The sequence below is a fragment of the Lissotriton vulgaris genome, chromosome 1_1, assembly GCF_964263255.1.
Source record: "Lissotriton vulgaris chromosome 1_1, aLisVul1.2, whole genome shotgun sequence".
Classification (NCBI taxonomy): domain Eukaryota; kingdom Metazoa; phylum Chordata; class Amphibia; order Caudata; family Salamandridae; genus Lissotriton; species Lissotriton vulgaris.
In genome coordinates this window covers 587,908,936-587,931,447 of record NC_141685.1, presented here as the reverse complement: position 1 = coordinate 587,931,447, position 22,512 = coordinate 587,908,936, and the positions used below count along the sequence as shown (strand labels likewise).

Here is a 22,512-nt window from a genome sequence, read left to right as displayed (position 1 = left end):
TGCAGCTGAGAATCAACACCTTCGGGTGATTGGGGAGCCTGCCGACCCGCAGAAGTTGCCTGCACCAAAGCCGCATGACTGTGGACACAAGGTGGGTGATTGGCCAAGACCTCATCTGCTCTATTCCATAGCCTTGTGTCCCTCAACACAAGTGGGCTTGAAACCCTCCAATAGGCACCCAATAGTTCATGGCCCACTCTAGCCTAAGTAACATTTAACCACAGGAGCTGTGGCTCATAAGATAGTGGGCCCTTCCCTCACACAGCGGAAGACACATGCAGTTGGCTACTGTCTACTTTGTACTGCCCACCTTCCTCAAAGAACCACTGGGGGCAAGTGGGCTGATAGTAGATTACCAACAAGATGAATCTACTGCCATCCTTTGCCCCCAGACACACCTGAGATTCCTGAGCCAGACCACACAAGAACCACATGGCCATGGCTTGGGATGCATTCTCAATGGGCCCTTATTTCCCCCTGTACCTAGTGAGGTGAGGGACTTCTGTGAGGGCAGGGGAGCAGAAAAGGCCTATCATGGGCCTTGAATAGCGGCTGCCTTGGGGACACGAATCCTGAGAGGTAAGGTCTTCCCTCCACCAATAGAGAGAATGTAACAGTAGTCTGCAGGATTCTTGTGCTGCCCCTTCCCTTCTCAAGGACCCCCTGGAGGGCCTAGCAGGCCAGTGACATGCACCATACATACGGCCCTCTGCAGGGAAACTAGGTAAGTCCTGAGGGGGATTAACTATAAAACCTGTTATCTTTAGTCTGTGTTTGTTTGTTTGTTTGTTTGTTTATGAGTTTGTTTCAAGGGGATGTATGAGGCGACAAATGCTACTGGGGAGGAAGTGCAGGGGGGTGTTGTTGGGGGAGGTGACATTATGGTGTTCTACTGTTAGGTTGTTGTTTTAGCCAGCCCTTTTTCCCTAGTCCCTGATACGAACTCCTCGTAAACATCAGTATTTTTTTTCAGCAAATTGCTCACCAGGATGGAGACCCCTGACGCAGGGACTCCAACCCATCTTTGACCGCATCCCAGATAAAATGACGTACTGCTTAATGTCTTGAAATTTGAACGGTCTCCTGGACCACATAAAACGATTTGTAGTGCTGAAGCATGCCACCAAATCGAACCCTCAATCCTAATGTTACAAGAGACACATATAATGGACCATGCCTCTCCTTTCCTTTGTGAATCTAGCTATGACAGATTCTACCACCCTGGTTTCACAAGGGACTCCATAAGGTGGCTATCCTTCTCCATAGATCCTTTCCTATGAGAGTGATTAACTGCATTAATGACACTCTAGTCCACTTTGTGGGGATAGAAGGTCTCCTCGAAGAGAAACAATACAACCAGCCTGTACTTGACACCCAACTGGCCTCAGCTGCCCTCCACGATCTGGAGACAGTTCTCATTGCCTTCTCAATGGATATGACTATCGTGGAAGCAAAGTCCAAAGTTTTACCTCCTTATGTTGTTCCCATTAATGACTACCTCCTTTATGGTCTGTACGATAACTAAGGGATGTTTAGGGAAGAGTGGGTCCAAGCACCTTTTAGGAATAACAGACACAATTCCACCTCCCAAAATCCTAGTTTCTTAAAGACCCTTATCTCTGACATACACTAACAGTGGGGAACAGGTGGGGAATCTTAGTAGGAAGGGGGTTTCCCAAGTATACTGAACCTTGATACTCAAAGCCTGACCTCCTGGGCTTCCTGTGATGGTTTGAAGGCCCTCTTGAAGATATCAAATGGCGCAAGTCCTAAATACCCCCAACACATTAGTGATCTCCTCACAGCTCCAGGTGATCAAATTTAACTACCTTGACACCACATACCTCGCAGCTCAACACCTATGGTTATCAGGTTAGTGGGTCAGACACTGACCCCGGCCTGCCCCCACTGAACTAAACTGACACAGACTTTTATCACAGGACTTGGCTGTGTCCCCCTATTGCTCATTATTGGTACGTGGTGGGCGAAACCCTATCCAGAATCTTAGAATATGAAAATATTCTTACACTGAAGAGTTCTGGACAACTTGGGTGACACCAGAGACAAAAAGATGATGAGCATAGCCACCATATGATAAAAAGAGATATAGCCTGATCATGGAACCACCCACATCCACCTACACTGGCCATGTGGTGCAAATTAGTGGACTGGTGTGCCCAGCAAGAGGCCACCATATATGGAGTGAGAGATATGGAGTGAGAGGCTGTCCACAAAAACACACTAAGATCTGGAATGAGTGGTGTGAATATTCTTAATTGGACCTAAATATGCGTCCTGATTCCTAGTACTGATGTTTGTAATATAAATGCTGTACATGACTTAGGGGCATCTGACCCCTTACCTGTTTGTTTATCCAGATGGAAGAGTTGCAAGGAATGGGGATGAGGAGTAATTTACTACCTGAAATATTTGGACAAAAACACACACATACAGTAGTAAACTTTACATTTTTGGAAAGCATCAACATATAGAAAGTCATCTGTTTGTCACATGGTGTTCAGACTTCTGAATGTTCCACTACATATTTTGGAGGTAGCTGCCCAAAATGAGTGTGTCAGGTATGCTAAAGTTACTTTTCAAAGGATATCGTTTACTCATGAACATCAGAGGACAGATAGACAGACAGATTTTGGTTCAGTCATCCACAATTTTACACTAACTCTGACTTAGGGTCTGATTTAGGGTTTGGGAAATGGTTTACTGTGTTACAAATGTGACAGTTAACCCATCCACCTTAATTAAAATGGGGTATGATGCCACACATTTTTTATATCTATTATGTTGTGAAGGAGTAACCTATCTGACAAACTCAAAATTAGACCTTTAGTTTATTTTTCTCCTTTCCTCCAAGTGCCTTTAACTTGAAGGATCTTGGAAGAACAATTTTGCTGTTCTATTGCTGCCAGGCTAATGATCCAAGAATGTGTAGCCAGCTTATTATTTCTAAATATGGGCTTACCTTTTCCTTTCTCTATCTACTATGGCAGCTCATTTTATCTTATATCAGGACTAACATGAACGTGTACTTTTTCATGTTACCTCACTCTGGTGGCTTTCCTCTACAAACCAAGTGTCACACATATCGTGTTTACAAATACTCAGACTCCTCACATAGGTGTTACATGAGAATTTCCTATTGTATGCAGGCAGTCTTATTATGACCACCAGCTGCTGGTCCACAATATATTTTTTGTCTCAATAGTGAGTTCATGACCACAAATAGTACCATTTTTCTTTCAGTGTGTCCAAGCACACAGTGGCTACCATGGGTATCAACACCCACCTCATCCAGGCTGGAATTGAGTTTCATGCCAAGATGCATGCAAATACCCCAATGAAATTCACAGCCAAGATTGACATGAAAGAGAAAAATATCAAGGTTGAGACAACGCCATGCCAGCAGGAGAATGAACTGTTAATAACCAGGTATTTCATCTGTTTGTATATATTTGTTAACTTGGATTTGTTGCAAATGCTCAAATGTTGTTTCCTTTATCATTAAAAATTCTATTGTAATTGTTTGCCTGTGAAATTGACATGACTATATTCTTTAGCTAATTAATCTTAATGTTTTCTTTGATCTGTAAATTATCAAGGTTCTGAGCATTCCTTTTTAACAAGACAAAAGCATATAGCAAAAAATATCTTTGGTACTGAATGGCCTAACTGGTTGCTGTGCTTCATAAAATATTCCCTTTGTTTTAACGATAAATGAGAAAATATGCACCACTCACCTACAATTGCATTCCTTGAGGGCATAGGCATAAAGTCTTGGTTTTAACAATGTACATGCATGGAAACAGCTGTACTAAGTGCGTGTGCTCTTAACTAAAAGTGTGGAATCACTCCTAAGATGCATACAGCTATTCTCTCTATTTTTGAAAGGTACAGAGAGAGATGGTGTAAAGTTCATAGACAGCCTTACACTCTATTTACATTTAACATATTCGCTTAGTCCAAATATATATGGGTGTCATCTCCTGACCTAAAGAAGTGTGGGGTTATTCATATCTCTAACACTAGTTCTGGTCAGTATTTTTCACCCCTCCATGCTAATATACATCTATGACTCTGACATTTATAGTAGCAATAGTAACCTATTACCCTTATCCTCCTAAAACAAATGCTCCAACAAACATTCCATAGTCTCTGTTGTATTTTTACCATAATGCCTATGTGTGTATATGTCAAGACCAAAATGTATACAGTGTCACAAAAAGCATACTACACTGATACTTCAGTTTTTGTTGTTGTAGAAAAGGTCATCCATCTTGCTTATTCCAGACCCACACCTCAAAAAATGGGCCTGTTTGGCTTTTGCTTAGCAGCTCTAAAGCTGAAACTAAAATTACACAGTTAGGTTAGACCTTGATAACTTCATATTACTTGAGTCATTAGTTATAAATATATTGACATCTGAATTTCAGCACACCGCCCCAGAGCAGGCCATGGATAATTAGCCCTATCTTTACCCTTCTTCTTATAGTCCTATCGGGACTCGACTCCATCCTAACTAGTACTGTGTTTAATTGATTAGGTGTTCGTAAAATATATGCTACTTGTGCCTATCACAATAAATTAAGAGCTACTTTATATATAAAAAAAGGTACAATCAACTGTAAACAAATCAACCAGTAGATAGAAGATGGTATGTGGCAATTCGCTTCACTGTGAGTGTGTTGAAAAACCATAAGGGTTTTATTAGCAAAACATGAAACAGATATGAGAGCTGTGAGTGGAGGCATAAAATATGTGCACCCATTACCAATTCACTTGCAGCTTAAATAGCTACCAGACAAGACTCAGATAAAGATAAATACGGCAACCGTGAGAGATAAATTGCAGGAAATGCCAGTCAACTGTTCAAATGAATCTGTGATTTTGTAGCCTACACTAAGTTAAAACTGTCCCTAATATAATCTCACATCTCAAAAATAATCTTTTAGGGTGAAATTGCTTTTTGTCCTGTTTCTAAATGTTTAACCTTCATCCATATGTGTCTGTTTCATAAAGGCAGCCTGGAGTGTACCTTTAAGGTTGAACGTGAGCCTACATGGTCTGGAATAATTATTGAGCACTACATATTGTTTACAAGCATGTTGTCCTTTTACTGCAGGCTTTCTATTATCACCTTTAAAGAGGTAATGTTTTTTGTAGTAAAAAATAATAATATTTATCACATTCATAAAGAGCCTGGTTACACTAGGCCAATGTGTTGCTGCAGTGCAGTCTACACTAGGCAGCTAAACAAACCTATCCTAAAAGGAGGGGCGCTATGCAGAGGGGAATAAATGTGTTTTCAGCTTTTTACCGAAAACAACTTTGAGTCCTCCAACCGAAGGCTCTGTGGTAGCTTGTTCCACTACTGTGCAGCCACATTAGGAAGGAACGGCCACCCATCCTAGTTCTCTTAATGGTAGGAACACACGCCTGACCGGTCACACTCGATCTGAGTTGCCGGGTTGGTGAGTAGAGAGTGAATAGGTCAAACAAGTAGGAAGGTCCAGTCCTTCGTATGATCCAGTGGCACACGCATAATGCCTTGAACAAAACTCTCTCCGTAATTGGCAACCAATGAAAGGAGGCCAGAGCCCTCTTAGAAGAGGCTGTCCTCGAAAGCATAAGAACCAAGCGAGCTGCAGCATGCTGGATACCATGGAGTCTTTGCACGCATTTAGCGGTAGCACCCAGGTACAGTATATTACAGTAATCCAGGCGCGATGTCACCAGGGCTGTACCATGGTCTTCCTGGATGCAGTAGGCAGCACATCCAAGGCCGCTGAGCCATGTGGCTTTTATACGTGAGGTCTCCCTGCAACTAGACCGCTGACTGTTCTAAGCTGAAGTGCCTGGTTCTCCCTTCCCCGCCCTCCGCGCAACGGTACTAATTACTGCGTCGGACCAAGGAAGGAAGGACCAGAGACTGAGCCCAGGCTGCCGCTAAAGGTGAGGATTAAAAACACCCCCAGTGCGCCCCAGCAAATCAAAATATGCACAGATAAAACCTTGCGACCAGAAAATAATAAGCGTTACAAGGTTTAAAAAAAGTTGCCTGCATAGGTTGCACCACCAAGCGGTTCGAGGGACACTACCACAGCCTGTCTATTGGAAGAGAATGTTTATAGCTGAGGATACTCGGACAATGATGCCCTGGGTTTACCTCATTGCTGCTCTACATGTTCTAAGCCGCAATCAGATGTGCAGCCTGTAGTTAGAAGGAACATAAACAGCAAAGTCTTCAAATATAACCATTCTGCAGCACACATTGAAAGAGGAACAAGTCTTTCAGGGTTGATTTAGTGCAGGAAGGTGGCACTTCCTGCACAAAAACAATCCTGCAGACAACACAGGCACTCTTGCACCATGGTGCAAGGGTGCCTGCATTGGTGCTAGTCTCCAGAAATGCCACCAGCATAAGAGGAAAGGACAGAAATGCACCATATTGGACATTTCACTTTGACGCAGGGCAGCGTAGAAAGTTTGCCGTATGCAAAAAACCATAAATATGGCCCTAAATGCAGAGTGTAAAGCTAACCTCTGAATCTTGTGGTGCAGCCCCAGTCCATCCGACAGATTCACAGTATTTCTTCGTTGTGTCACCAGAGCTCAGGTGTTTGCTGTTACAAGGAATGTAGAAGACCAGGATGCAGCAAAGAAGACTCCATTATTGACACAAGGAGCTGTGCCAAACATTCTTAAGAAACATTTTGAGACAACAGCAAAGTCGTCAGCAGAAGCTGCCAGCATGATGGTAAAATGGGCTTTTACAACTTCAATTGGTACTGATTCTAACTGAAAAGGGAATAAACAGGCATATTGAAATAAAGTTAATTTAATTCAGTTTAAAGTTCAAACATATTACAAATGAACAAGGTTTCAAACTTAATGCTCACTTATAATCAAATACTTAGATTTCAGATCAGGACAAGGCAGAATAATTTGTGACAATGTGGAAAATATTTAGAAACTTATATGGCTAAAATTCTAAACAGCACCTAATTCAATAAATGGATTGGATTTAAAAATAAATGAAAGGCAAAGAAAAATATGAAAATGAGTTGCAAAAAATGTTTTGCATTCCTTTTGACTTCATGTTCACAAAATGTGGTCTACATCTAAAGGATTAACTACCTGTGCAAAACAGAGAGCAACAGATAACCAGACAATCACAAAGACAGACCGACACAATGCGCACTAGCTAGCTAGATGTGCAGGAAGACAGATAAACAGAGAGATAAACTAATTATTCATTATTATCTACATAGTCACACAATGAACAGATCTAGCAAGACAATCATAATATGCACTACGTGAACAAAGACTTCAAAAACATTTCTGAATAATCGTTTTTCTATGTTTAAAACAGGAAGTATCATCTGAACTTTTGTCCAAGAGGTATGCCTACTCCGCAGAAGATAGAGATCACCACTATGCTGCCAGAAGTACTAATGCATATCAGTCTTGTGTGAAGGCTAAAACCTTTGGCTTCCAAGTCTGCCTCGAGTACAAATCACAAAATGCTGCTTTTCTCAGAAATTCACCTCTGTACAAATTAATTGGAGAGAATGAAGCCAAACTTGTCATAAAACCAGGTACACCTATTACAACGTTTTTAGCAATCCTTGTTTGTGTTCAGGTACAAAATGTTGAACATCATTGATAATTGAAGATCTATTACAGATTGTATGTAATAATTTAATTTCCCTGATTGATTGCAGCTCATACAGATGTAGCTATTGAGAAACTGATGCTTGAGGTCCAGGCAGGACCAAAAGCGGCCTCAAAAATAATCACCATGGTAACTGTGGAAGAGAACGAAGATGAAGAGCTTGAAGACTCCGTGGTTCAAATGAAGCTGAAGAAGATTCTGGGAATTGAGGAAGAATATAAGGTAATTGGTAACATAATATAGTAGCCCACTCATGAAATTGTCCTTAGTGATGTAATTTATATTAAATGGGTTTCTAATAAACTTCACCATTATTCTTTCGAAGAAGGTTTTGCATATATTAGACAAATATGCTTAGGTGATTTTCTATTTTAAGTTTGACTTTACTTACTTTGTGCATATCTGTTATACTACTTATTTAATATTCATTAAAACATCATTTGAAATGGTGGTCCGTGGTGCATTGTCCAAAATTACTTTGGTCACACCAAACGCCTTCTGGCATTATGTAGCTGTGCAAGAGAGTGTTATTGGATAAACACTTATGCTATTTTGCAGAGCAAATACAAGACCTTGCATTCATATTCTTATTCTGTTTGCAGGTTAAAAATGGAAGCTTGCTTAGAAAAAACAAGAAACATCAGAGGAAAGCCAAACATTCTTTGGAGCATGCTCCAAATGTTGCTGAGGTTGCAAAGGCTGGAAAGAAGAAGAGTTTATCTAGTTCATCTAGTTCTTCTTCGTCTTCCTCTTCCTCCTCATCATCCTCATCATCTAGCAGCCTCTCAAGCAGCAGCCAGCAACAGAACAGCAGAAATGCTAGAAAGAACAAAGGTCGAAGCAGTAGTAGTAGTAGCAGCAGCAGCAGCAGCAGCAGTAGCAGTAGCAGCAGCAGCAGCAGCAGCAGTAAGAGCAGAAACAAAAAGAGGCCAAACAACAGCAGCAGCAGTAGTAGTAGGAGTAGTAGCAGCAGCAGCAGCAGCAGCAGCAGTAGCAGCAACAGCAGGAGAAAAAGTATCAGGCGCCATCAAACTTCTCACCATGGAAGCCAAGAACAGCATCAACATAATCGCAGGAATCAATGGAGCATTAGCAGTGCAAGCAGCAGCAGCAGCAGCAGTAGCAACGAGTCCCACAGGAAACGGGTAATGTATTGATTTCATTGTGATATGAATTATATAATTTTGACAGGGTACATTAATGAAGTTAATGCAGCAATCTTTAAATATGAGTACTTATCTGCAGCTGAGCTGACTGCATGTGCAGTCCATGTGGGGCCAACCCGAAATAAACACCCAACGAGGGCCAGCCTTTCCTAAGATAGTGCCCTGTGCGTGGGTGGAGAGAAATTTGGTGCCATTGCTGATGGTTGTGAATTGAACATTCCTTTATTCGATCAAATAGAGATCATTCCCAAAATTCATAGACAACAATCTACCTTAACCCCTTCGCTGCTTTTGTCCGCCAACGGCCATCGCAAGCACTACCTCCGTAGGGCTGCCCATGTCCGTTGGCTGACGCGGCCCGCCCATTCCTACCGCGGTTAAGCGGTTACTAAAATACATTATACAATAGAACATAAATGGTCATAACATAAAAGTTATACACATTTTTAAATAATAAAAGGAGCATATGACCATTGAAATTAAAAACAAGTGTTATCAAAAGAGTCATAATGTTAGTTGCAAATTATGCCTCTGCTTTACCTTGCAGTTAACAACTTAGCGCTAATGCACAGGTATAAAGCAAGTACCAAGGCGAATACTAACCATTTTAAAGAATCTGATCAAAATACTCACAAAGCATCTACTTACTGGTTGCCTACGCGATAAAGCTGACGTGGAGGTATAAGCCACTTTTTCCTAATCTGTGCATAGCAGGGACAAAAACATATAATGGCCTAGTGATTCAGGACCAAGGGTACATGTAGGAAATATCGTAGTTACAGCAGTTTGAGTCCATCTACATCTAGTGTAACTCAGGGTTAAAGTTCCATACCTGAACTGTAAGTAAAGTGCACATGCCTGTGGGGGTTCAATTTCATCCATGATTGTCTCAATTAAAAATATGCATTTAAACTCTAAAAACCTTCCTGCTAGGGTGCCCTGTGCTGCGGCTACATGACAGGAGTCCTGAATATAAGCCCAGAACTTTGCTTTTAAAAGAGGTACTGCATCTTTCTTCAGGGATTTGGAGTCTTTCCACATAACCCACAGCCTCAATCTTGTTAACCAATACCTTACTTCTCTAAACCACTTTGCCAGGCCTACTGCTCTTTCAAGGTGTTGTACTTCCTCTACAACGTCTTTTACTGGGACTTGGATTTTGCTGGTCCATATTCTGACCCAAAACACTAGGAATTTCAATTCTGCTATGTATTTACCATTTCTTAAGCCAAGGTCTAACCGGACCAGTAGGAGTGGGGTACTATGTGGCATTTTAAGTAATGGCCATATAAATGTATTGTCTGCCAACTCTAAGCTCTTTGTCTGGCCCCAACCCCAAATTTCAGCACCATATAGTGCTGCCCCCAGAGCTCTAGCTCAATGTATTTCTAGGGCTGGAGAAATAGGGCGATAAGCAGATTGATTAAGTGGGCATTTGCATGATAAGTAGGGTATTGGCTCTAGGCATGAGATGAATTAGCTGAGACAGCAGGGGGTCCCTTTTGTGTTCACTGGTCAATACGTTGATGATCAGGGCCTGGCCCTGAACACAAAAATCCCCGACCTCTACCAGCTCACCTAAATCACTGACAGCTTAGCTGCCACATGCAGATGATGGGTTTGTAGGTGTTTGACGTCAGGGTTCAAAGGGAGAAGGGAGGGCAAGGAAGAGGTGATAGGGATGTTAAAAATATCACCCACTTTATGATAATGAAGGGCTTAATCTACTTGACACTAGCAAATCAAACAGAAACTAACAAGCAGGGACAAGAACAAGACTGGAGCAAGATGGGAAAGGTGCTGCTGTTGATAGAACCTTAATGCACATAGCTCCATGTGCCCCCTAGTAAAATTGGCTGCCTGGGCCAAGCTCACCCATGCAAAAGGCTGGCCCTTCACCCAACTCATGTAGTTATACAGTAGTATATCCAGAGTAAATCTAGTTCACTTATTGGGTTAGAGCAGAGCACAAAGACTACACTGCATCATCATTCTTCATACAGTTGATTCATTTTGATTCCTAGGCATGCAACACTTATGAATTAGAGATGTGCATTGTGATAATATATCCCTAGCTCTCACACAAGCCCACTTTATTCAAATCAAACACTACAAATCCTCTGTCAGCCTCTTTTGTCACACACTGCGTTGTCAGCCAAAGTTCACCAGTTCATGCTCCTGCTCCAGTCATGGGTGTGTGGCAACTACACCATTTTTGTACAATTGTTTATGTACTACAATACCCCTTTTCTATTGCAATTGCTTTTGTACCCAGTAACATCATTCATTTCCCATATGCCCAAAAGAATAGAAGGTGCTTTCAGGTCCAGAGGAATTCCGAATGTAGCTTTCAGTTTCACACACACTCTTCTTGAATATATCTTAATGATTGGGCAGCTCAATAGCATGTGCATGAAGGTGCCTCTTGACCAACATCCTCTCAAGCGATGAGCAGTGGTAGACCTGCATCATTTTTTTTACCTGAACGATCATGTAGTTAACTCAGTGGAGAATCTTCAATTGCCTTATTCAAAAACCTGACCTCAGTGATACTTTGCTCAGGTACATCAATGGCTTCTCCCACAAACTCTTATTAGCGCTGCCTATTCCATGTTCCCTGCTCTTCTACATGTTTATTAGATCCATCTGTGTGTTAATCTTCAGGGTGACATATGTGCATGATTTTACTTCCTTTCCATCCCGCTTTCAAAAATTCTGGATTTACTTCAGCTTTGATCCCAGCTGATTACATTACTGATACTCTATAATGGTTAGATGGGTTGGTTTTATAGGTAGATCCAGAAAGTCCCTAGGGGTTGATTGTGTTGTGCTATCTTTTGGGTCACCTAATCTTGTCCAAACATTACTTGACAGGGTGGTAAACTGGACTGTAGAACAAACTGGGATACTTATACTGCCATTGGGGTACTTCTATAAGCCATCTGCCTATATGTAGCCTTCATAAGGGTTGGACAGAGGATGGGGGTGGAATCAACCCAGATGTAATATACCAGTGAATAATTACTATGCAGTCCTAGGTTCCTTGGAGGACAATGACTGACTAGAGACACTGACTGTTGAGTTAATTAATAGAAGGGTCACTACAGGAGGCTCCCGACAACACAAATTAACTAGCCCTCGTATGACTGAACAAGAGTCTGGAGTTCCAGAATCTGGAGTTCCAAAGTCCCTGCTTTTGCCAAATCTGAGGCTGTCTCCTGTAAATTTTACTGAGTCTGACCCCATGGTCAATCAACAAGGTAAAACTAAGCTGTTGATTAATGACCCCCGCTGGTAATCCCATACCTCAAATGCAAAAACCAGTAGAGGCTGGGGAAGTTAGAAGAGATAAAAAGGATGAGATACTGGGAGTACCTTTTCTCTACAATAATGTAGAGCCACCTCCGCAGACTTATAATGTCCATCAGTTGATGAATCCTTCACTGACAACCATAGAAGTCAACCAGCCCTCAGCTAGGAACTGCCATTGGCCTTTGGAAGATAAGGAACCCGGAAACCTTAGCAAGCCATCAAATTACTCACCGAAGCTCCAAATACTATCCTGGAATGTTGCCAGATTCCGCTCCAAAGTAGACAACTCGGAGTGGGGTGCCTTTACCCAAGATAAAGACATGTGCATGTTCCAGGAAACCTGCGCCAGGGAGGACATACATAGACTTGGCTATGCAACTTTTAATTTACCAGCCACATCTGAGGGGATGGGTAAATTAAGCCACATCTGGGGGTCTCAGTATGTGGATTGCAACCCATTTAGGTTGCTCAGTGAAGCAGGTAGAGACATCTTCTAGTGACATCCTGTGTTATTTTGAGTTTACCATCCAGAACTAGGATAGTGTTTATCAATACCTACTCGCGGCCAGTAGAGTATGCCAAGAGTCTTACACCCTTGAAAAATTATCGTCATTTCTACCCACAGTCATTGACAATGACATAGTGATCCTGGCTGGTTATCTAAACTGCCAGTAGGAACCACTGAAGGACACAGAGGCAGGTGACCGAAATGAGGAGGACCGGCTCAGGGCTATTCCAATGGCTAATGCCCTGCCAACTCGGGCCTGGACACCATTAGTTATACAGATGAACACCCTTGCCTTGAATCATTAACTCAGGGCGTGCAATGGGCGCTCCAAATCGGACTGTCCAGCTAATTTTACTTATAACAGACCGGGCTGCTCCTAGATCCTAGACTATATTCTGGTGAACACTAAGTCTTGGCACCGGATGAATGCTTTTAAGATTGCCCCCAGATATGACAGTGATCATAATGCCCTAATATTAGAATTTGACTCTCCATACACTGGGGCTGTCCTAAACGGCCAATCTCCAAAAACATTAGGGCCTACCCTAACTGGCTGTTGGAGGAGAGTAAGATGGGGTACCCTATGCGAATCTCAAGATAGACTGGCATTGCATTATCAAATAATCATACCTTATCTGGACGTTGCAAATCAATTGATTGAGTTTGAAGACTCTCTTGGTCCACTCCGTGAAATCGCCGAAAACCACCAAGGCATAATGGCGGCCCTGGCTGATAGCTTTTTGTATGTAGCACGATTAAAGGAAGGAAGTGCAACCAGACACCCCTGGTATAATGGCAATTGCTGAAAGGCTAAGAAAACCCTGCTCTCAGCTATAAAATCTAATGACAAGCTGGTAAGAAAGGCTAATAGGCTATCTTACAAAAATACAATAAAGCTAGCTAAAAAAGACTGGGAAGAAGAAAGGTGAGAGAGTCTGAGGCATGCCCTAAACAGTAGGGACATGAGTACTTTCTGGAATATAATAAGTACAGACTCCAAAGAGGGCAAACAAGCATTTGAACCGAATTTAGGGGCTGAGATTTAGAGAGCTCCCTTCCAGTCAATTTATTCTAAGGTGGAGGGCGATCCAGGGTTAATAGAAACTCATTGCCCCAAGCCACACCCAGCCCGTCTGAATACCCCCGTAATTTCCCTAAAAGAGGTAACGGCTGCAATTGTCCGAGTAATACCTGCAAAAGTTCAGGGCTTAGATAAGATCCCTGGAGATCTTTATCGCACTGAACCTAGCGTTTGGGCTATGTACCTTCAGGGAATGGAGATTCCTATGACAAGGTTAGGGGCGGCAATCATTCCGATCTCTAAGAAGAGTTCACCCCTCCATCCTGCAAATTATCGCCCATTAGCCTTATTGATGTCGCATAAAAAATCTTTGCTCGAGTGCTTCTGGACTGATTACAGAACTGGATGGGGGAATTTTTCATTCTCAGTCGTTACCTGGCCATTTTCAGAACAAAAATGTCCACAATCGATCAAGTCTTCAGGTTACAACTACTACACTGGAAATCAGTAATCCTGGAGGGTGGCAGTCTCTACATGATCTTTGTGGACTTAAAATCGGCTTTCGATTTAGTTCCCAGGAAAAGGCTAGGAGCTATTTTATTAGACTTGAGAGCGCCCGCGTACTTATGCAACACCCTGAAAAAATTACATGACCATAATTTTGTTCAAATCAGATACAGGAAAAACGGGGACCTCACCAATCGTATACCTATAGAGAGTGGTGTGCGGCAAGGGTGCGTTTTGGCTCCGACCGTCTTTTGTATTTTTTTCAATGGCTTAGTAGGAGCCATGACAGCAGGCGGGGACATATATGCTCCTAAGTTAGCAGGGCCCAAGATACCTGCCTTGATGTTCGCAGATGATACCCTCCTGTTGTCGAGGTCACCAATGGGCATACAAAGGGCTTTAGACATCTTTTACTTATTTTGCAAGAATAGGGGCTTGGAAATTAATAGTCAGAAAACAAAATACATGGTTTTCAATGCAGAGCGTTTAGCACAACCCAATCCACAATAAGCTGGGGAATACCTAGAGAAAGTCCCTGTGTGTGAGTATCTGGGATTGTCCCTTAATAAGAAAATGGAGTGGGGCGCTCAAATCAAGAAGGCTTGTCTTAAACTGGCTCAAACAACAGGGGGGCTAGACCAACAGCAGAGGAAGTGTGTACATAAGTTCCTGGGGCCTGTGCTGGAAATATATAAGGCGCAAACCAGAGGAGCTGCCCTATATGGGGCAGAACTATGGGGTCATAGGTCACCCAAACAACTCGTTAAGACTGAAAACTCATTTCTCAGACAACTTTTGGGACTTCCAAAAAGAACACCGCTAATCCCGCTCCGAATGGATCTTGGAGTTAGCCCAATGGCACTGGAGGTTGCCCTCAGACCTCTGCTACCCCAGAATTATCTATGTATAGAGAAGAACTGAGGGAAGTGGCAAACCTCAATGGTGCAAGTAAAATCTCTTGGCTCACTTACATCAAGAACTCCTTGTTATCCATTGGAATGGGAGATTTGTGGGACAGTGCTGAAGATAGATGCCTGTTAACTCCTAGGAAAACTTTGATTAAGAATTTTAAGGACTACAATCTTAATCTACTACTGAGCGGCCCCAGGACAGGCACACTTACAATATCCTTTCTTGAAGTCAAACAGCAATATAATTTAGAATCTAGCATAGATGATATATAGCCTTCTCTTGCCAAAAAACTTTATTTGCAGTTTAGGCACTGTGCACTTCCCTTATGTGCTGCTACTCACAAGTAGGGTGGCTGTTCCACTAAGATTGTCCGACTTGCAAAATTGTACGGAGTCAGACCTACATGTACTGCTTTTTTGCCCAGCATCTAAGGTAATAAGACATCGCAGGCTATAACAGTTATGTAGGAACCTTGGAACTTCCAATTGCTCACAGCCTATAGGATCCTAAAATATGATAGCAGTATGCCATTTGTTTTCTCAGTGTCCCATTATCTGTTTTCAATGTGGTGTGTATGCTGAGCAGTTATAAAGAAAGAGCAAGCCTAAACTACCCACCCTATGTCTCCATCATGACCTGGGACTCTGCTTCTTAACTCCGCCTTTTAACTTATGACTTGCCTTACATGTCTGAGATACTCCGAGCCTTCTTAGGATATACTATACCTTTCAATCTTTTTAATGACCAAACCTTTTAACGTGTACGCATAATTTTTATACTGAACTAGCTGTATCAATCGTACTGTATTTTTATATGTTTATCTGTGCTTTTATAGCCTTATCAGGCCGAAATAAAGCATTTCTCTTGATGGCTTCTCTATAATGGCTTGAGGAGGGTATTTAATCCTGCAATAGTAATGTCAGTTACAAACCACATTTTGTACAGATATACCTTAGCAGTACTATGCAAAAAAACACTCTATTTTGTGAACATGTTTACAATATATCATTACTTGTGTAGACAGGGACACATGTTAGAGTATATGTAAAATAGCTCAATACCAAATATTATTATTCATTGCAACAGGTTTGTAAATACAGTGCAGAATTCGCATAACTTGGCCAATTTAAAATATGCAGCAGAACATGTATAGCTAACACTTGTTATTTAGCACACATTTAAGCTTTCCTTTTCATCCATCCCTCCAAAATTATGAACCCATCTACACTTTGAAATAAACTTTGATGGAAATAAATGCTCATTACTCATAATATATTTTGCAGGTCAAATGGTATTTATTCTGAACAAGTAGATGTAACAATATATATGAAATCAGGATAAAGAAAACCCGTTTAAGCTTTTTTGAAGAACTTAAAACTGCTTCAACAGAAGTTGTCAAGTTGAAATGAATGAATGCAACCTGTCAGTCATTCTGTTTGATTCCTCAATCGCCTCTAATACAGAAGATCATGGCATTCTACCTGAAGAATGAAAAGATGAATGTGTACTATTTGGGATGAAGCTAGCAGTAAAGTTGCATTTCTAAAATGAATTAAATGCGTTTCATTTTATGTGAATTACATTTGGGGAATGTGGAATATTAATGTTTTTTAAATATTAAATAACATTGAAATTTTAACGTGCTTTATAAAGTGTCAATCCAGCTACAATGCAATGAAGCGATGTACAAGAGACAAGTTACAAAATACAATTTTTTGGGATGGAAAGGGTGGTGATGGGGACAAAGTGAATAGGTTTAGAAAGCTAATAGTAGAATGAACGTAAAGCACGAGAGATGGGCGACTGATGAAGTGGGGGCACCTTACATTAAATGGCAGTGGGGGGAGCTCCTTTCAGAACTGGAGCAGTGATCTGACCTGCTGGGTTTGATTTGGGGTGTTAATCCAATATTTTGACGCAGAGTTTGTCTCGGTGTGTCATCCCTTATTTTTCTTCTAGCTGTTCCACATTTGCAGCCTGGAGACTGTTTTCCTGCATGTTGTTTGTGTTTTGTTAGAGGTTCTCTTCTTGGTTGCAAATGTATGGAAGGTTGTTGGTATTAACAGTCTTGTAATGATGCAGCAAATGTTGAATATTTTTAGTCAGGCGTGATAATCACTTGTTTGTGCAGCATCAATTGCATGTTTTGAGAAAGGACCACCAAACAAATCTGTTCTCCTTGTTTCTCCTGCAGACGAACCCTGACATTTATGACCTACGTTTCACCCCAGCATACAAAAGCTCTGTAAGTGGTATTCAAAATAATCTGAAGTTAATATTTGTGATACTTTATGTTGATTCACTTGAATTATGTGTAAGGAGCAATACGATTTCTACAATGTTAGCACCACGTTGCATATGTCATAAAAAACACAATGTGTGGTTTTCATGTGGGGAACTAAGCCATTTCTCTACGTTGCCAGAAACCGGTCCTCGGAAGCTTGTTTCGGGTCCAGGGAAGACATGGCTTTGCAGTTCGGGCTGGACTGTTCCCATGAGGCACAGGGTCAGACTGATTTGCATATACCCATGTCTGAACTAGGGTGGCAGAGTGGGCTAAAGAACTGTGATGGATTAAACCCAGATCTTTTGACTGGGCGTGAGTGTTCGATTGATTCAGATGCTCCGTCCATCACCACCCCCTTTTGTACATCTCTCTACGTTGAGCACTAAGTGGCACCGGTCACAAAACAAAGACACAATCGTTAAAATATTAAGTACCTTTTACAGGTCACAGTGTTTGGATATAGTTTGGGAGTTCAGCGATCCCTTTGCAGATAGACATGCAAGTATGTTTAAATCTTGAAGGCACTTGTCGTTCCTTTACTCCTTTACTTTGCTTAGCTCAGTTCATCCAGTAGCATTATTCATGCTCTAGCTGCTGCTTGTATGTGGAAGGAAGACCTTCGAACACATCCAGTGCTGCCATACCTCAATCCAAGATATCTTTAGCAGGAGGACAGAAAGATCAGTAAAATTATGTTTTTTAGAAACACAGAAATACATGACCATCGAGCTCACTCGTGAGGGTTTAGTTAGTCCTGAGATCTCTAAGGATTGGTTAGGCCTGCACATATATTTAAAAAGTCGTGTTTTTAAAGATATTGCCATAACTATCATTTATGTAAACGGCATTTAAATTGTGCATTTTGATAACCTATTTTGCATTATTCCAGAATCCTAAAAAGAGATCCTCAGGACACAGAGCCTCTTCCCAGTCCAGCTCCAGCTCTTCAAGCAGCAGCAGTAGCAGCGCCTCCAATGCCAGAAGATCCCAGAGGGTAGGTGCCGCATGAAAATAGATCAGTATTACATTATTCCCCTCATGTCGGACATCTTGGGAGGGCTCATTTTCAGATTCTGCAAATTAACAAATTATGTTAAACCAACACTGAGGAAGTGGAGATGGAACGCTGGCCTCCTTGGGGGAGGGGTGGATCACGAAAACAGGACTTTGGGTGCCATCCAAACTATTACGAAAACTCTGTATTTCAAGGCAATGCCCACATTTCTATAAGCAAACAAGTTTTAGGAATAAAAATATCTACAACACACCGCTTTGAAACTCGATTTATCTGCTGTGACCATCACATTAGGATGTTCTCTACCATTGAAAAGTGCATACTCTCAACATTTTTTATGTATAAGCTCAAAAAGGTTCCTGCCTTAGTGAAAATGGATTGTTTTACATGAAAACCGATCAGTTGATTGGTTAACGTTGTCTAATGTCAGCCATGTGCATATGATCTTACGTTATTTCCTTTTTTCTATGAAAAATATCATAGTTGGAGGACTTGCTTCTGATCAGCATCTGCTTTCTAGTACATCGTTCCTATTACACACCTTGCTGTTTACTTTCCATGTTTATGAATCTATACACTGCCAGCCTCCATTTAACTAGGGTGTTACCATGTTCAGATTTGAAATGTTTTACAAAATGCATTACCTCGTTATTCTGAAAGGACATTACTGCTCGACACTTGTCTGTAATGTATCCCTGAACCGTAATTGCCTTCTCACTGCCATGCATTGTTATGCTCTGTTTTGCTCCTGTCTCTGTAAAACTAGGATATATATATATATATATATATATATATATATATATATATATATTACCTACTGGCGTTCGCCAGTAGGTATATATAGTTAGGATAAATTCCCTATGGGACTTTTGAAAATTCTATGTCTAATAACTTTGGCGTTTGTGGATGGAATCGGCTGAAATTTTCAGGAAAATGGCACATTTTGTTTCTGAGCAGCTCCTGAAAATTTGGTGGGGTTTCGTCAAGGGGGGGCTGAGAAAAAAGGGGGGTCCCAAAACGCGTTTTTTGCATTGAGTTTTCCATAGGGCGGTTGGACTCACTTTTAGCTCGAACGGCTGAATGGATTTGCACGAAACTTGGCAAAATTGTAGGGACTGTTAGCCCGATGTGCCTTTGCTAGGTCTCAATATATGTGCTCCAGTAGTTTTTGAGAAATTAACGTTCAAACCAAGATATATATCTGTAACAGCGCTCTGGGCAGCGATCCGGTCCGCTTACTTTTCGCTTATCGGAACTTTGCGCGCAGAAAGCTGATTGGCTCTCCGGTGTCTGTCAACATTCTAAACAGTCCGGAGCGGACGCCATCTTGTCTCTCGGTAGGATCGAGAGAGAAGAAGAGGTGGAAAACGAAGGGGGAATTTAATGAAAGGGGGCAAGGTATCCCCCTCTTGACCTCCTAGGAATGTTGTTGGGGTTATTAAAGGGTCCCGTGGGGAAAATAAAAAAAAAATGATTTTTCACGGTAGAAGCGCGGCCGCGAACTGGTAGCGAAACGGGAATTCGCCATTTTGTGCTTCGTAAATTAAATTACTAGTTATAAGTGGGTACTGGAGACGTATCCTAATCCCCTATGTTTCCTGAGGGTGGGTGAGGAGGCTGATATATGTTGATACATCTCTTCCAGCGGCTGTGCGTGAGCTTTTTTTTTTTTTTTGCTGCGTGACAGTCCGGAGCGGCCGCCATCTTGTCTCTCGGTAGGATCGAGAGAGAAGAAAAGGTGAAAAACTAAGGGGGAATTTAATGAAAGGGGGCAAGGTATCCCCCTCTTGACCCCCTAGGAATGTTGTTGGGGTTATTAAAGGGTCCCGTGGGGAAAATAAAAAAAAAATGATTTTTCACGGTAGAAGCGCTTCACGGGCCGCGAACTGGGCCGCAAACTGGTAGCGAAACGGGAATTCGCCATTTTGTGCTTCGTTAATTAAAGTACTAGGTATAAGGGGGTGCGGGAGACATATCCTAATCCCCTATGTTTCCTGAGGGTGGCTGAGGAGGCTGATATATGTTGATATATCTCTTCCAGCGGCTGCGCCATCTTGCCTTTTTTCGAATGCCACAATTTTGTCGTGCACGGCAGCCATTTTAGATGCTAGGCTGGTCCCAGGCTATCACCTACCCCTGCGGATGTAGTTTATGGCCCCAGCTGTAGAGAATTCAGACATGCCAATTCTCCTGATTCAGGCGTGTGAGTACTGATTTCAGTGCTAGTCTCCCGCCTCCCGATTTCTGCAAGCAAAAACCCGGGGGCATATTACTAACAACTAGCGATAATTTTTGTCTATAACTTGTTTAGAGACAAAAATTATCGCCGCACATCGGCGATTTTTATCGCAGATAAACCTTGCTATTATCGCAGAAAAGTCAGCGATATTCATGTATTATCGACCTAATGCTCTTAGCCATGTTATCCACCTCCCATTGGATAACATGGCTAAGACCTGCTCAGGGCAGGTGTTAGCTTTTGGAGATATTCGCGCTTAGTGCGAATATCTCCAAAAGTTGGTAATAGAAGGTAGCGATGTTAGGGACTGTTTCCAGTCGCTAACATCTTGGCACGCCACTTTGCATGTCATTAGTGATAAGTATCACTGACATGCAAAGCCGGGCCCAAGATGGTCGCTATCTCCTTTTAGGTGTCACTAACTGGTGTTAGCGACAGCTTGATAATAGGGAAATAATTTTATCTCCGCTTTCATGGTTTTTAAAGCCAAAAAAGCGGAGATAAACCCCCTTGCTAATATGCCCCACGATTCCTTGGGGGTTTCAGCTGATAGGGCTTGGTATTGTGTTACATGGTAATTTTTCCATGAAACGTCAGAGGGTCGATGTAGGGGTTCTAGAAGAGGTGATAAACCATTTAAGCCTCATGAACAAGCGCATGGTCTTTTAAAGATTTCTGAAGTACTCGGGGCGGCGGTGTGTGTGTGCCCTCTTTCAGGAGCGGGCGGGGGGGCACTGCCAGCAACTTGCCAGGTCAGGTAGTGTTCAACACGTGCATCACCCTTTCTCTGCTTGCTATTGCGCTCCATGCTTCGGAAAGGTAAGAAAAAGAACGTGCATTTGAGTTTGAAATGTCCGATCCTGCAGCAGCACACTTCCAAAGCCCACACATGACAATAACCCGATTCAAGGCCCCATTCACCCGTTTTTCAAAAAATAGATAACACTCCAACAAAGTAAGGTTATAAAACTTTATTAACTTTTAACGATAATGAACAGAACAAAAACTAAAAACATTTAAACATTTATTAACACAAAAAGCAACAATGGTTAGAAGCTGTCTTTTGTGCGAATAGTCCCAAGGCAGCACAACGTGCAGAGTTCTGGACGGCACCCAGGTGATGTCGCCTGGGTGCCGCACTGGTTTAGGGATCCTACAATGCTGCTCCGAAAATTGGCGTGGGGTGTCCCGGGTGGGGCGGGGGGAGGCCTCGTCAGTAGCGGTCTGTTGTGCGAATAGTCCCAAGGCAGCACAACGTGCAGAGTTCTGGACGGCACCCAGGTGATGTCGCCTGGGTGCCGCACTGGTTTAGGGATCCTACAATGCAGCACAGAAAAACAGCGTGGGGCGTCCCGGGTGGTGCGGGGGGAGGCCTCGTCAGTAGCGGTCTGTGTCCAGTGTCACATGGCTGACACAACATGTACGACAGGCACCCAGGTGATGTCCAGTAAACTGCCGCACTGGTTTTGGTATCCTACAATGCTGCTCCGAAAATTGGCGTGCGGCGGCCCGGGGGGGGGGGGGGAGGCGGCGTGAACGGGCCTCCCCAGGTGGCGGCCATCTAGCTGAGTTGCGCTCGCTCTTGCGGCCACAGCGTCTCGCTCACCATGTTGTGGAGTTGCTCCCACTCTTGCAGTGCAGCGATAGGCGGCTGCCACATGGCTGTCAAAATGGCGGACGGCTCTTCGGTTTTGGGCCTGGTCCACTGAAATGGCCCTGGGACACCTTGGAAGTCGGACGCTTGCCTGCTAGGGCTTGGGCTCCATTCTCGAAAAGCGTCCCCTCAGCCGTGAAGATTGTATAAAAGTCTTGGGGGCCCCCGACTCCCGCAGGCTTCCGGTGGGGAGCGGCTGCC

The 22,512-nt window shown here is 42.6% G+C and overlaps 1 protein-coding gene across 1 annotated transcript in view; it reads left to right on the top strand.

Moving 5' to 3' along the window:
• LOC147747521 (vitellogenin-A2-like) overlaps positions 1-22,512 on the top strand; it is a 90,889-nt gene that overhangs the window by 44,712 nt on the left and 23,665 nt on the right. Inside the window, exons 19-25 of the mRNA XM_086953990.1 lie at positions 3,262-3,447; positions 6,625-6,772; positions 7,388-7,613; positions 7,740-7,912; positions 8,293-8,835; positions 17,311-17,361; positions 18,293-18,397. Of these exons, the coding sequence (XP_086810116.1) occupies positions 3,262-3,447; positions 6,625-6,772; positions 7,388-7,613; positions 7,740-7,912; positions 8,293-8,835; positions 17,311-17,361; positions 18,293-18,397 (1,432 nt within the window). The remainder of the gene's footprint in view (positions 1-3,261; positions 3,448-6,624; positions 6,773-7,387; positions 7,614-7,739; positions 7,913-8,292; positions 8,836-17,310; positions 17,362-18,292; positions 18,398-22,512) is intronic.